General features: G+C 53.5%; 4 protein-coding genes across 4 annotated transcripts; 2 read left to right on the forward strand and 2 right to left on the reverse strand.

Annotated features, from left to right (window-relative positions):
• The first annotated feature begins 208 nt into the window (after positions 1-208).
• On the forward strand, positions 209-3,081 carry CAT2 (Carnitine O-acetyltransferase mitochondrial). Its single transcript, XM_062880595.1, has 3 exons — positions 209-809; positions 879-2,593; positions 2,667-3,081. Exons 1-3 carry the CDS (start codon positions 318-320, stop codon positions 2,791-2,793), a joined length of 2,334 nt encoding a protein of 777 aa, XP_062729562.1. The 5' UTR covers positions 209-317; the 3' UTR covers positions 2,794-3,081.
• A 230-nt stretch (positions 3,082-3,311) lies between these two features.
• Positions 3,312-6,988, reverse strand: BRO1_1 (bck1-like resistance to osmotic shock). The gene is made up of 3 exons (XM_062880594.1): positions 6,221-6,988; positions 4,584-6,159; positions 3,312-4,524 (listed from the first exon to the last, which is right to left on the reverse strand). Exons 1-3 carry the CDS (start codon positions 6,496-6,498, stop codon positions 3,331-3,333), a joined length of 3,048 nt encoding a protein of 1,015 aa, XP_062729563.1. The 5' UTR covers positions 6,499-6,988; the 3' UTR covers positions 3,312-3,330.
• A 1,749-nt stretch (positions 6,989-8,737) lies between these two features.
• On the forward strand, positions 8,738-10,460 carry QC761_601320 (uncharacterized protein). Its single transcript, XM_062880593.1, has 3 exons — positions 8,738-9,384; positions 9,443-9,681; positions 9,737-10,460. The coding sequence occupies exons 1-3, from the start codon at positions 9,372-9,374 to the stop codon at positions 10,358-10,360; spliced, it is 876 nt and encodes a 291-aa protein (XP_062729564.1). The 5' UTR covers positions 8,738-9,371; the 3' UTR covers positions 10,361-10,460.
• A 432-nt stretch (positions 10,461-10,892) lies between these two features.
• QC761_601317 (uncharacterized protein) lies at positions 10,893-11,994 on the reverse strand (the record flags this gene model as incomplete). The annotated part of the gene is made up of 3 exons (XM_062880592.1): positions 10,893-11,700; positions 11,751-11,800; positions 11,862-11,994. The coding sequence occupies 3 exons, from the start codon at positions 11,992-11,994 to the stop codon at positions 11,530-11,532; spliced, it is 354 nt and encodes a 117-aa protein (XP_062729565.1). The 3' UTR covers positions 10,893-11,529.
• Positions 11,995-12,000: the final 6 nt, after the last annotated feature.

The raw sequence follows: 12,000 nt of genomic DNA on the forward strand, positions 1-12,000 counted from the left end.
TCCCTGTTTCGGCTTCCTCCGCTAGGCCGTAACGAGCCGGTGGAGGGGAGGGACGAAAGCGACGTCAGGCTCAGCGCGGCATCCGTCACAGAACAGCAGGGAAGGCACTTCATACGCCAACGGCATGGTCACAAGGGGCGGCCCCGCTGACTCGGTAACCCCACGGCCAGCTTGCAGTGTTGGAAGACTGAATGACGGCAAATAGCCTCGGCTTCAGGGGTCGTTCGGACAAGCGCACCCTGGTGCACCTGCTTTTTTCCAAGTGCCCCCCAGGGCAAGAGGGATCAGACGAGACGAGGCACGCACGCAAGAGGGAGATGTATGTTGGGAGCGCGGGGGGGGGCGGCTTAATACATACATACATACATACATTCATACATAATTGTGAAGGCCAGTATAACCGATGCCGATGTCACCCCGGACCCCCGAACCTGTGTATCCTTTTACCTAGGCTCGCGGAGAAAGCGGAAAGCATCACGCAAAGAAAGGGCCGACCCTGCTTCGGTCAATCGTCCCGCGGCTACTCTTCTCTCTACTACATACCACTCTGTACTATCGAAAATTCACAAGGGTCACCTACTACCCAACCTACTATCCTCTCCTTGACGTCTTTCATTTTCTTCCCAGCCCCCAAACAAATCTTTTGCTGTCTGTTCGTTGCCTCCTTAATTCCCCCCCTTCCCCGGCTTTTTAGCTCCACTTGCCTAGGAGAAGTTGGGATGTTTGCCGCGATCGCAAGGACCGCAAGGACAGAGGCTCGGTCGCCCGCTCTTAGGAATATCATTCCCAGACAAACCCAGACGCCACTGGTTCGTGTTCTCTCAAGCCTTTCTTTTTCTTCCGCGCATACAGCTAACACAGTCGGCAACCCCAAACAGAGATTGGCAACAATGGCTTCCAGAAGGAACAACTCCTCCCTGCCCGCCGGCTACGTCGAGGACAAGTCCAAGGGCCCAATGCTCCGCTTCCAAGACTCCCTCCCCAAGCTCCCCGTCCCAACCCTCGAAGAGACTGCGGCCCGCTACCTCAAGTCCCTCAAGCCTCTCCTCTCCCCCGCCGAGCTCGAGAAGAGCACAAAGGCGGTCCAGGAGTTCATCGCCCCCAACGGCCCCGGCCGCAAGCTCCAGGAGAAGCTCCTCGCCCGCCGTGAGGACCCCAAGCACAAGAACTGGATCTACGAGTGGTGGAACGACGCCGCTTACCTCTCCTACCGCGACCCCGTCGTCCCTTATGTCAGCTACTTTTACTCTCACCGCGATGACAAGCGCCGCCGCGACCCTGCCAAGCGCGCGGCGGCCATCACCACCGCCGCGCTCGAGTTCAAGAAGCAGGTTGACACGGGCACGCTGGAGCCCGAGTACATGAAGAAGCTGCCGATTTGCATGGATAGCTACAAGTGGATGTTCAACTGCAGCCGTGTGGCTGCCAAGCCGGCGGATTACCCCGTCAAGTTTGACCCGGCGCAGAACAAGCACATTTTGGTGATCCGCAAGAACCAGTTCTTCAAGGTCGCGCACGAGGTCAACGGGCAGCAGCTAAATACCTCTGAGCTGGAGCAGGCGTTCCGTCGGGTTTATGAGCTCGCCGGACAGCGGGTTCCTGCTGTTGGCGCCCTGACGTCGGAGAACAGAGATGTCTGGACCGACGCGCGCGCGAAGCTCTTGTCTGCCGACCCCAAGAACGCTCAGTCCCTCGAGGCGATCGAGTCGGCTTCGTTTGTCGTCTGCCTTGACGATGCGGCTCCTGTGACGCTTGAGGAACGCGCGCATGCTTACTGGCATGGTGACGGGCAGAACAGGTGGTATGACAAGCCGCTTCAGTTCATTGTCAACGACAATGGCACGTCGGGTTTCATGGGGGAGCACTCCATGATGGACGGCACGCCCACCCACAGGCTGAATGACTTTGTCAACGACGTCATTTTCAACAACAAGCTCGACTTTGCCGACCCGACTGTCCGGAGCAATTTGCCCGAGCCTCAGGTTGTCAAGTTTGTCGTCAACAAGGAGGTGCAGTCCGAAATCGACAGGGCCGTCACCGACTTCAACAACGTCATTGGCCAGCACCAGCTCGCGGTGCAGGCGTACCAGGGATACGGCAAGGGGCTGATCAAGAAGTTCAAGTGCAGCCCCGACGCGTACGTGCAGATGATCATCCAGCTGGCGTATTTCAAGATGTACGGCAAGAACAGGCCTACGTATGAGTCTGCCGCTACCAGACGCTTCCAACAAGGTCGTACCGAGACTTGCAGGACTGTTTCCGAGGAGTCAGCGAACTGGTGCAAGAGCATGGCTGATCCTACCATTCCCGACTCTGAAAAGGTGACCTTGTTCAGAAAGGCGATTGATGGGCACTTGGAGTACATCTCTGCCGCGAGCGACGGCAAGGGCGTGGACAGGCATTTGTTTGGGCTGAAGAGGTTGTTGGGGAAGGGGGAGGAGGTGCCGGCTCTGTATCAGGATCCGGCATATGGGTATTCTAGCTCGTGGTATCTCAGCACCAGTCAGCTGTCGAGCGAGTTTTTTAACGGGTATGGGTGGAGTCAGGTTATTGATGAGGGGTTTGGGATTGCGTATATGATTAATGAGAATAGGTATGTTTTTTTTTTCCCCTGGGCAGGTGTAGTGGGATAGGGTGAACAAGATTACTGACTGACTGGTGTGCAGCTTGAACTTCAACATTGTCAGCAAGGGCCTTGGGAGCGAAAAGATGAGCTACTACCTCAGCGAGGCGGCCGGCGAGATGAGGGACTTGTTGATTCCTACTCTTGAGGCGCCCAAGGCCAAGATCTGAGCTCACGGTTGAGGGATCTAACGGGGGGGTGGTGCAAAAGGTGGACGAACATAGAAAGACAGAAGATCAACATTTACAACAGACAGACAGAGACCGAGAGAAGAAGAAGGGCAAAACACAGTGCACGGGGGTTTCATACTGTTCTTTTTTTCTTTTTTTGGCTGTTTAGGAAAGAGGAGAGAGAAGGAAAGAAAGAAAGGCATATATAGCATTTACAGCTGGTTTGCTGATTGGATTTGTTGGCTTCTTACACATAGACCACTGCAGCTCGCGCCCTGCCTGCCTGCCTGCCTGCCTGCCTGCCTGTTCGTTTTTGTTGTTATTGGATAGGTTCCGTCCCTTTTTAACTAGCTTGGCTTGAGGTGTTTTGTATTGTATCATTGCATTTTCAAGTCTCAGTTATTGTCTCCATCTCCAACAGGACATTTTTCCAGTGTGTGATATAAATATATATTTTGATATCTTAACTCCCCCTCTCTCCCTCTCTTCCTACCCTCTTACCCCGTATCAATCTTTCCATCCTTTTCCCCCCACCCCTTATTTCCACGCATTCAACCCAGCCCAAGGATCCTGCCCAGCACCACCCCCCTGATTGGGATTCGGATATCCCACCTGTCCCTGATACAACTGATGTTGCTGTTGCTGTTGCTGCTGGTGCTGGTGCTGGTGCTGGTGCTGGTGCTGGTGCTGATGCTGCGAAGCGGACCCCGGTCTCGGCGGCGCATTCGGGTTATAATACCCATCCCCATAGTTGATCATCTGCTGCGGCCCCAGCGGTGGGGGTCCAGGTGGTGGTGGCGGAGGCACAAAGTTAGGCGGTACATACCCACCACCACCAGCTTGCTGCTGCTGCTGAGGAGGTGGTTGCTGATAGCCTTGTGGTGGTGCGTTGGGATTCCCATACGTGTTGTGGCCAAACGAAGTCTGGTTCGGTGGCGGGGAAGCCGGTCCGCGCATGTGTCCCCCAAGATTGAAAGTCGACTGTGTTGCCGGAGGAGACGCCGGGCCGGGGATGCGGCCGTGAGAGCTAGGGTTGTAGATGGTGTTGAACCCCGACTGGCTCGACTGTTGCTGGTGATGCCCGTAGGTGGTCTGGGTCGGGGGTGGAGAGCTGGGGAGTGTATGCTGCCCGGAGGAGTAGCTGCTCTTGTGATACGCCGGCCCGGTGTTGAAGGTGAGCGGTGCCGGCGCCGGTCTCGACTGCTTGGGAGGTGAGGGTGGTTGTTCCATCGACATGCGCTCCATCAAACCCCTTAACCGCTCCTGCTCCAACGCAGCCTGTGAGCTCTTGCTTGCTGCCCGGGCCTGTTCGATTTGGTTGAGCAACTGCGCTCCTTCAGACCGCCGGTTGTTGACAAACGTGTCAACATTCTTCTCCATGCTCTCCACCGTTTCCCTCATCTCCTTGTACCAATTCTTGGCGCTCTGGAGACCAGCCTCCAAGTCCAGGAACTCCTGATATGCCCGCTTGTATCTGCCGATGACGGAAGCTCTCGTCCTCTGAATTGATTCATATTTGCTCTGCTCCGCGCGGACCCGCTTATCCTGAAGGAGGTTGTTGAACGTTACTGTCAACTCCCGCATCATCGCCGCCTGCTTGTGAGTAGCTTGAACGAGACGGGTCTGGTAAGGCCTGAACTTCTCGAGCTCCTGTTGAAACAGCTGCTGCTCGTGCTTGACAATGCTCTTCTTGTTCAAAATCAAGATTTGAGAGATGTCATCATTGTGCGCCTGTGTCTGTTAGCAAACGCTCTCATACTGCCCCCATGAGTTCCTGGAAGACAACTCACCTTCTCCTTCAAGTCCTTGAGCACTTGGGTGCGTTCCCTTTTGATCAGATTCAGCTTCTTGAGGATATCCTCCACCTTGGCAATCTGCTCAACAACGCTCGGTCCCCCATCATCAAAATCGGTATCCAAAAGATTGGGTTCAGTCGACGGGCTATTCGTATTGCTGGCTTTGCGCCCTTTATTAACCGCCCTCTGGAACAACGCATCCACCTCGCCAGTCTCCGCAGCAAGACGCATCTCGTCAAACTCGTTCTGGTTTTGCCGCAGCTTGGTGAACAGTTGTTGATCGCTCCGTGCTGCCTCGTCCAAAGCTTCCCGATAACCTCGAATATCACTCCGTAGAGTCGTAGTAAGTCGCGAGCTTGGTTGCTGGGTCCACTCGCTATCATATTTCGACCTCATCTTTTCACACACGCTTTCCTCCATATCTAGTTGTTTTGCGCTCCTGTCCAAAACAGTCATGATGGCCTGTTTCTGACCATGCAAAGAGTCGAATATCGTCCCGGGATTCTCGTGGTCCGCAACGTCCACACACCATGTCCTGAAATCTTCATCGGGAAGAATTTCCTGATCAAAGCCACCCTTCAGAACTTGAAGAGCACCTGGCAGCCTCAAATAATCCAAACTCGCAGCCATCTCGCTGTTAGCTTGATCAACCCGTTCTGTCTCAGCTCTGACCAACTTCGCCTTCTCTTCGTCGTACAAGCTGGCCGACTCAGTGACCGCCAATGGCACAATTTTGGCAAACAGATCTGGCCCGGTAATTCGGGAGATGTCTTGCCCAGCGTAGAGCTCGCTCACTGGGATAGGCTTCGCAGCAGGCAGCTTGGCCACAGGTGGAACACCTGCTTCGGCAGGTACTGGCTGATGGTAGATGAAATCGTTGTCCTTGTTAAGCTCACGTAGCTTGTCCTGAACCGCCACCCAGTGCCTCTTGGTGATTTCCTGCAATATGTAAGGCGCATCCGCGTTCAAGTTTGCGTTTGGAGGCAACGTCCCCGGGAAACTGTGAGAGATTTTGTTCGCATCACGGGCAAGTGCCTCCGCCACCTGTAGACGTGCAATAGCCATACCGTGCGAGTTCGCATCGTCGTCCGCCAAGGCCTGGAAGTATTGCGCCATCGATGTCATGAGGTTGTACTTGGCTTGCACCATCTGAAGCCAGACCTTTTCGAAAATGGCCCTGTTGACATTGTCCTGGACACCCTCGGCTGCTTGTCCGTACAGAGTAGCTGCTTGACTCGCGAGCTTGGCCAATAACCCAACCTTTTTCTGGTCTGTGATCTGTTTCTCGAGGAACACCTCCTGCGCCTGTGCCAGCATGATATTGATCAGGGTTTTGACCGTTTCCCGACTCAGGTCTGCCGATGGCGCATGGAGGAAGTTTTCGTTGATATAAGTAAACATGCCAGCCGAGGCCTGGAAAGAATGGTAGGCGGTTTTCAGGCCGGATTCTTCGGTTCGAGTCTGATGGGCAGCATGGCAGGAGAGTACGGCCGAGATATTGAAGATGATAGAGGCCTTCTCAAACGCCAGCGAGTGTTGCGAAGTGGGCTTGTGCGTGAAGGCATCGAACCTGGATCAACCGAGGTTAGAAGGACATCTCAACAAGCCGGGACATGATGAGCATATGTTACCATGTAAAGGAGATCTTGATGTGCTGCTCGTCAACCGGGAAACGGAGGTCCAGAAGCTCTAGCTGGCCATAGTACCGGTACAACAGGTCCCTGCCAGCGGTGCTGTCCTTACCAGCACCACGCATGTCCTGGCGTAACCGGTTGATGGCGGCGCATTCTTCTGCGTAGCGCTCCGGGTCATCGCCGTAGGTATTCTGGATATACGACTTGAGGGGCGAGATCCAGTCGATCTCGTTTGTGGCCTTGAGAGGCACGGCGATCATGGGCGCTTGTGCCATGCTGGGCACTTGCTGGGTGTGGTGTTCAGTTCAGTCGACCGTTGCGCAAACCAGAGACGGGCTCGTTGACGTTGAGGGTGGTTTTTAATTCTCGGCACGGCATTCATAAACCCAAGGCTTCCCGATGGGGTCGCATACGACGCGGCCAGTCGACGTACGTGTGGTGGCGTGAACGGTATTGCTTGCAGCTGGGAGTGAAGACGCAGTGCACGGCCCGGGTTAGGTTAGGTTAGGTGAAGGTTGACAGGGCGGGGTTGGCAGAGAGAGGGCAGGTAAGGCAAGGTTAGGTAGGCAAGTGGCGTGGTGGAGTAGTGAGAGGTTAGCGGAATAAGGTGCCGTCGGTAGTGGGCTTCCGCGAGATTCCTGTCTGCAGTGAGACGGAGATGTAAAAGGTCAAGTCAGGCATTGGGTGAGCAAAAGAACAAGGTCCGAGGTGAGGTGGGATGAGTGGACGGAGAGCAGCAGTTCACAGCGAACATGGGTTACCTACCTAAGCAAGGTGTTGATAGCGGCGGCGGCGGCGGCGGCAGGCGGCACACCCCTTGGCGGCTAATAGGGCGGGGAGAACCCGCAATGACGCTGAGCTGCCCCTCCTTCAACCTACACCAGAGGGGCTTGATCCTTGTTCCTCTTTTTGGGCCTCAATGACATGCCTGATATGTGGATGTTATCTCTCAGAGAACCGAAAGGGGGTTGTATATATTAACAAGAGAATATAGCAGAACGGCGCGCCATTAAACAGACACTCGAATCTCATCCAATAGCTCATCATCTCTCAGTTGGAGTTAGCCGCGCAATGCACACCTCTGCATCTCTAGCGGCCTAGCCTCTAATCCGAGTCCCCACCCACCGTGTTCCGGCATTCAGGGACCACAAGAAGTGTCTTTTTCCCAACACCGTCATCTCGCGATGCAGCTGACGCCACAACGACTGCACCACCAACACGCATTGCCCATGTCAGATGGACTTTTAAGCATTGTGAGATAGCCGCCGGGTGTCCTCCTTCTTTTCTTCCATGACCTTGGTTCTGCTGCGTCCAGTTCTCAGCCAGTGTGCCAGTTCATATCACCGCAGTCTTTGAGACTCCTAGCTTGGACACTGTGAAGATCCGGTGTGACAAGCTGCGTTCCAGCACACTATCACCTGCCTAAGCTCAGTCTCGTCAAATGAGTAAATCATAGGCATCCACCCAAAGTCCCATCCATCGCTGATTGGCATACGCAGACCGCCACGCAATATCGTCGTCGTCTTAATTTATCGTTGGTAATCGCCCTCACCACAAAATAGTTGAACACACAAAAGTAGGTTAACCCGTACTATATTGTGAACTACCTTATGCCTTAAGAGTAAATTAATTGGCACTTAAACGATGTTTTAAGGCCTCTTAACTATCTTTGAAGGCCTATGGACTGTATTTAAAGGCCTATGGACTGTCCTTCAAGGCACGTAAACATACTTTAATATCTCAGCTGTTTTGTGGGCAGGGTGACTGTCAAGACACCCCCAAGCTCCTCGAACAGTTGATTACAAAAACGAATAACGGAATACAATGCCAAAAAGCAGCATAACCAGAGCGTGCTAGCGAGTATTATCGGTGGTCCAATCGTGGGCGGGGAGGGGGGTTTTTCTATGCCCTCAAGGGGTCTCGGCAGGGAGTCTAGGGTACTACTACAGTGGAATGGAGAAACAAGGTTGATTATAAGCTCCAAGCTATTATTAAATAACAGCAAGATCCCGGATATAAATTGGTGCTGGAATGTTTCTGGAACGAAGGCTTTGGGTTCAAAACGATGGTTTCGACACGGTGTGTTAGTCTTGAACAGTTCAGGGGTCGAAAAGGGGCAACGGGATGACGAGCTGGGAAGCCTCAGACATTATAAACGAGATATGCTCTTGCGCGGATTTGTGGTGGGCGACTGGTGGGAACATTTATCGCCTCTTTGAAGCTGTGAGAGACTATCACACTATGTGTATTCATCAAAAGAAGAGCCCCAGAGGTACCGCTGCGTGTTCCCTTTCGCTAGGCTACTCAAACCACTGCTACTGACTCGCAATATGATAGTACTTCATAATCATCTGCTCATCTGCATTCTGCCCGGATTCCTCTTCCAACCTTTCTGATACCTCGTCAAGCCTCTCAAGCTACCGAATCTGAGAGGGAACAGTCTTCATCCAAATGCTCTGGAGAAATTTGAGAGATAGTCGAATGAGCGCCGAGAAAAGCTGGAAAGACGGAAGTATAAAACCCAATTTACTAAGCGCAGTCTGTTCAAGTATCTGAAAACTGACAAACCTTCCACAAATTGCTGACAGAGATGGTCCTGACTCCGCAAATCGAGCGTGAACGGTGTGCTGCGGGGCAGCGGTCACGTCCAGAGCTCCACAAACCCCCCGCTGCGGGGAGATTGTGGAGTTCTCCGGTCCGGCGTTGAACAGTGCGGGGCAATCCAGTTGCGTTGTTCAGACGAACAGCCCCAAGCACAGCATAGAATGCCATGCAGCAGAAGGGTTCCTGCTACTTTGCTTCTCGTTATCCGGAATGTGCGTTTCATGGGGGGACACGGGGGGAATCTGGCCAACAAGAGGGGCCGGAAATAGGCTGATTCAAGGCCGATCTCACAAACCGACCCCCCCCTTCGCCCTACCGTACAAGACGTCAAGAAGCGAAGCTAGGGGTTCCTAGATGACAGCGGCGCTACCTATTAGTGATGCCCGGCGTCGATATTTAAGTCCCGAAGTCCCATCCCGATCTGACGTGCTCAGGTTACTTTCTCGGGTTATTTGCTGCTCTCCCTCTCAATCTTTTCTGTTTGTGACAATCGTGGTAACCAGAGCTTCTACTACTCTACCCAGGAAGAATCAGAACAGCAACAATGGCTTTTGAGCGTAAGATGCTGCTTTCCCGAGATGCGGGGGAAGCTCCTGAACTGACACATGCATCCAGGTCTCGTCAGATTTGTGCCCAAGGGCGACACCAGTAAGGTCCTGGTCGGAGAGCCAGTAGACAGCTCTGTCGATGTCGGTCTCGCTGTCTACAAGGGAGAGGAGGTTCAGGTCAAGGTTTACAGCGGAAGCTCCGTTCTCGATGCCGGCTCACCAACGGACGAGACCGCCGTCATCGGCCAGATCCTCTCGCCCGTAACGGCCAACGAGGCCGGCACAATCCGCTGCATCGGGTTGAACGTAAGTTCTTAGTAGCAGCCTGAAGGAGACTCGGGACCATGACTAACAACTTCAACAGTACAAGCGCCACGCCGAGGAGGCCAAGATGAGCATCCCCGATATCCCGACCCTCTTCCTGAAGCCCCCTACCTGCCTTGCCGGTCCCTACCCAGAACCCACCATCATCCCCAAGCACACCATCGCCTCCGACTCGGCCGACTACGAGTCCGAGCTCGCCATCATCCTCGGCAAGGAGGCCAAGAACGTCTCCGAGGCCGACGCTCTCGACTACGTTCTCGGATACACAGCCTGCAACGACATCTCCTCCCGTGCCTCCCAGTTTGCCCAGACGCAGTGGTGCTACTCCAAGGGTTTCGACGGCGCCTGCCCTATCGGCCCCGTGTTGGTCTCCAAGGATGTTATCAAGGATGTCGGCAAGCTCAGACTCAGAGGGTTGAAGAACGGAAAGGCAGTTCAGGACAGCCCGCTCACTGATCTCATCTTCTCCGTCGAGCAGATCGTCAGCTTTGTGTCACAAGGCACGACTCTGCCCAAGGGCACAGTCATCATCACTGGCACCCCTGCTGGTGTGGGCTTTGCTCACAAGCCTCAGGAGCTTCTCCATGACGGTGACGAGTTTATTGTTGAGATTCAGCCACATATCGGCAGCTTGGTGAACAAGCTGCAGAACGAGAAATAGAATGGTTAGGGAATGGGAGGGGTTAGACTTTGAAGAGGTGGTGGTGTGCCGCACTCGGAAAAAGCGAGGATGGTTATAGATAGAGTTGACAGCATTACTTATTACCAACCCAAAAAAAGGAAATTTTCAACATCAGAATGCAAATTAGCTACCATGGAATAAACTTCGGGATAGAAGCAGAATTTGTTTACAGAAAGGGCGGCTTCTGATATCACAAAGTCAAAACATATATAAGTTTCTTTTTTAAAGAGCATCCTTCTTCTTGACATCTCTTTCACTCTTCCAGACTCGACTTCCAAATCCCGCAATTAAAAACCCTTTTTCCAAACCATCCATCCATCTATTTATCCTACCATCACACTCACTCTTTTTTCTCTTTCCAACACTAATAACCATTATGACCTTCAAACACACACCCGCTCCCGGCCGCCGCCCTCCCTTCTCGTTCGCCTATCACGAACAAAAATTCTCCAAGTATTGCCTGCTCGCAGTGGAAGAACACCGCCACCAAGCCAAAAACACCCCCGTCGTCGACTGCTCACGGAGAAGAAAACACGGGCACTCAAGCTGGAAAAACAGCAGCCTCGAGGTGGGAATAGAGCGTCAAAAAAATTTGAAAAGAGGGCTGAAAGGGATGATAAAGAGAGGGAGGGGGTTAGGATTGTTGAGGAGATTGCCAGGGCGAGAATGAAGAGGGTGAGGTTGGAGGATGAGGTTACCACCATAATGATGGAGAGGGAGGTTAGGAGGGTCAAGTTGGACGAGGACATTACTAAGATGAGGATGGAGAGGGTCAAGTTGGAGGGGGAGGTTCTCGCCCGGGGGAGGGATAATAAAGGTGTGGAGGGGGTTAGGTTGGAAAGGGAGGCTGGTAAGATTATGATGGAGGCGCGGGTTTTGGCCCAGGAGAATGTTGATAGAGTTGCCGAGGGGCAGAGGTTGATGGAGGAGGTTGCCAGAGTCCGGGTGGAAAAGGAGATCCTGGAGATGGTGAGGCAGGAGCATGGTTTGAGGTGCGAGAAGATGGTGAGGCTGCGGCAAGAGGAGATGATGGGGGGTTGGGGGGTAGGGGGTAGGAGGTGAGATCCCATGGTTATTTTCGTCTCATATAAGCTCTTGCTTGTACTCTCTATCAGTCTATAACCTTGATAGCATCCAATCAAGCAAATCTACTCAAGCAAACCAGGCAAATTCTCCTCGATGTACTCCACCACCGCGTCAGGCCCCTTGTCCACCTGCAACCCCTGAGGCAGGGAGAAAGTCTTGAGGTCTGGGACGATTTCTTTGGCGATGGCGACGATCTCGGCTGCTTGCTCGGGGGTCCACATGGAGGCAGTGAACTACTTCCTGTTAGACTTATGGTTTGGAGAGTAAGGCTGAAGGGGCATACCAGGACGTTGGGCTGAGCTGCCTCGACAGTTTCTTTTACTTTGTCAATGCCTATTATGTATGTTAGCTCGGGTACTGTAAAGTTCATAAGGGGGTATAAAGGGGTGCTTACTCTCTGCATTGCCAGCGTGGATGATGGTGTACTTGTCCTTGACATCCTCCACAACCCGGCCGATGAGCCGATAGGCGCGCTCGGGGGCCGTGTTGACGGTGACGAGCTTGAAGGGGCCGAGTGGTTGAGACATTGTGTT

This window comes from Podospora bellae-mahoneyi, chromosome 6, assembly GCF_035222275.1.
Source record: "Podospora bellae-mahoneyi strain CBS 112042 chromosome 6, whole genome shotgun sequence".
NCBI lineage: Eukaryota > Fungi > Ascomycota > Sordariomycetes > Sordariales > Podosporaceae > Podospora > Podospora bellae-mahoneyi.

What these genes read in the sequence shown, in the direction of transcription:
- CAT2 (XM_062880595.1), top strand. Translation starts at nt 318, where the DNA reads ATGTATGTTGGGAGCGCGGGGGGGGGCGGCTTAATACATACATACATA. An exon ending in GACAAACCCAGACGCCACTG is followed by an intron (nt 810 to 878) that starts GTTCGTGTTCTC and finishes AACCCCAAACAG; the next exon opens with AGATTGGCAACAATGGCTTC. An exon ending in TATATGATTAATGAGAATAG is followed by an intron (nt 2,594 to 2,666) that starts GTATGTTTTTTT and finishes ACTGGTGTGCAG; the next exon opens with CTTGAACTTCAACATTGTCA.
- BRO1_1 (XM_062880594.1), bottom strand. Translation starts at nt 6,498, where the DNA reads ATGGCACAAGCGCCCATGATCGCCGTGCCTCTCAAGGCCACAAACGAG. An exon ending in ATCAAGATCTCCTTTACATG is followed by an intron (nt 6,160 to 6,220) that starts GTAACATATGCT and finishes CGGTTGATCCAG; the next exon opens with GTTCGATGCCTTCACGCACA. An exon ending in TCAAGGACTTGAAGGAGAAG is followed by an intron (nt 4,525 to 4,583) that starts GTGAGTTGTCTT and finishes TAACAGACACAG; the next exon opens with GCGCACAATGATGACATCTC.
- QC761_601320 (XM_062880593.1), top strand. An exon ending in TCCGCTGCATCGGGTTGAAC is followed by an intron (nt 9,682 to 9,736) that starts GTAAGTTCTTAG and finishes TAACAACTTCAA; the next exon opens with CAGTACAAGCGCCACGCCGA.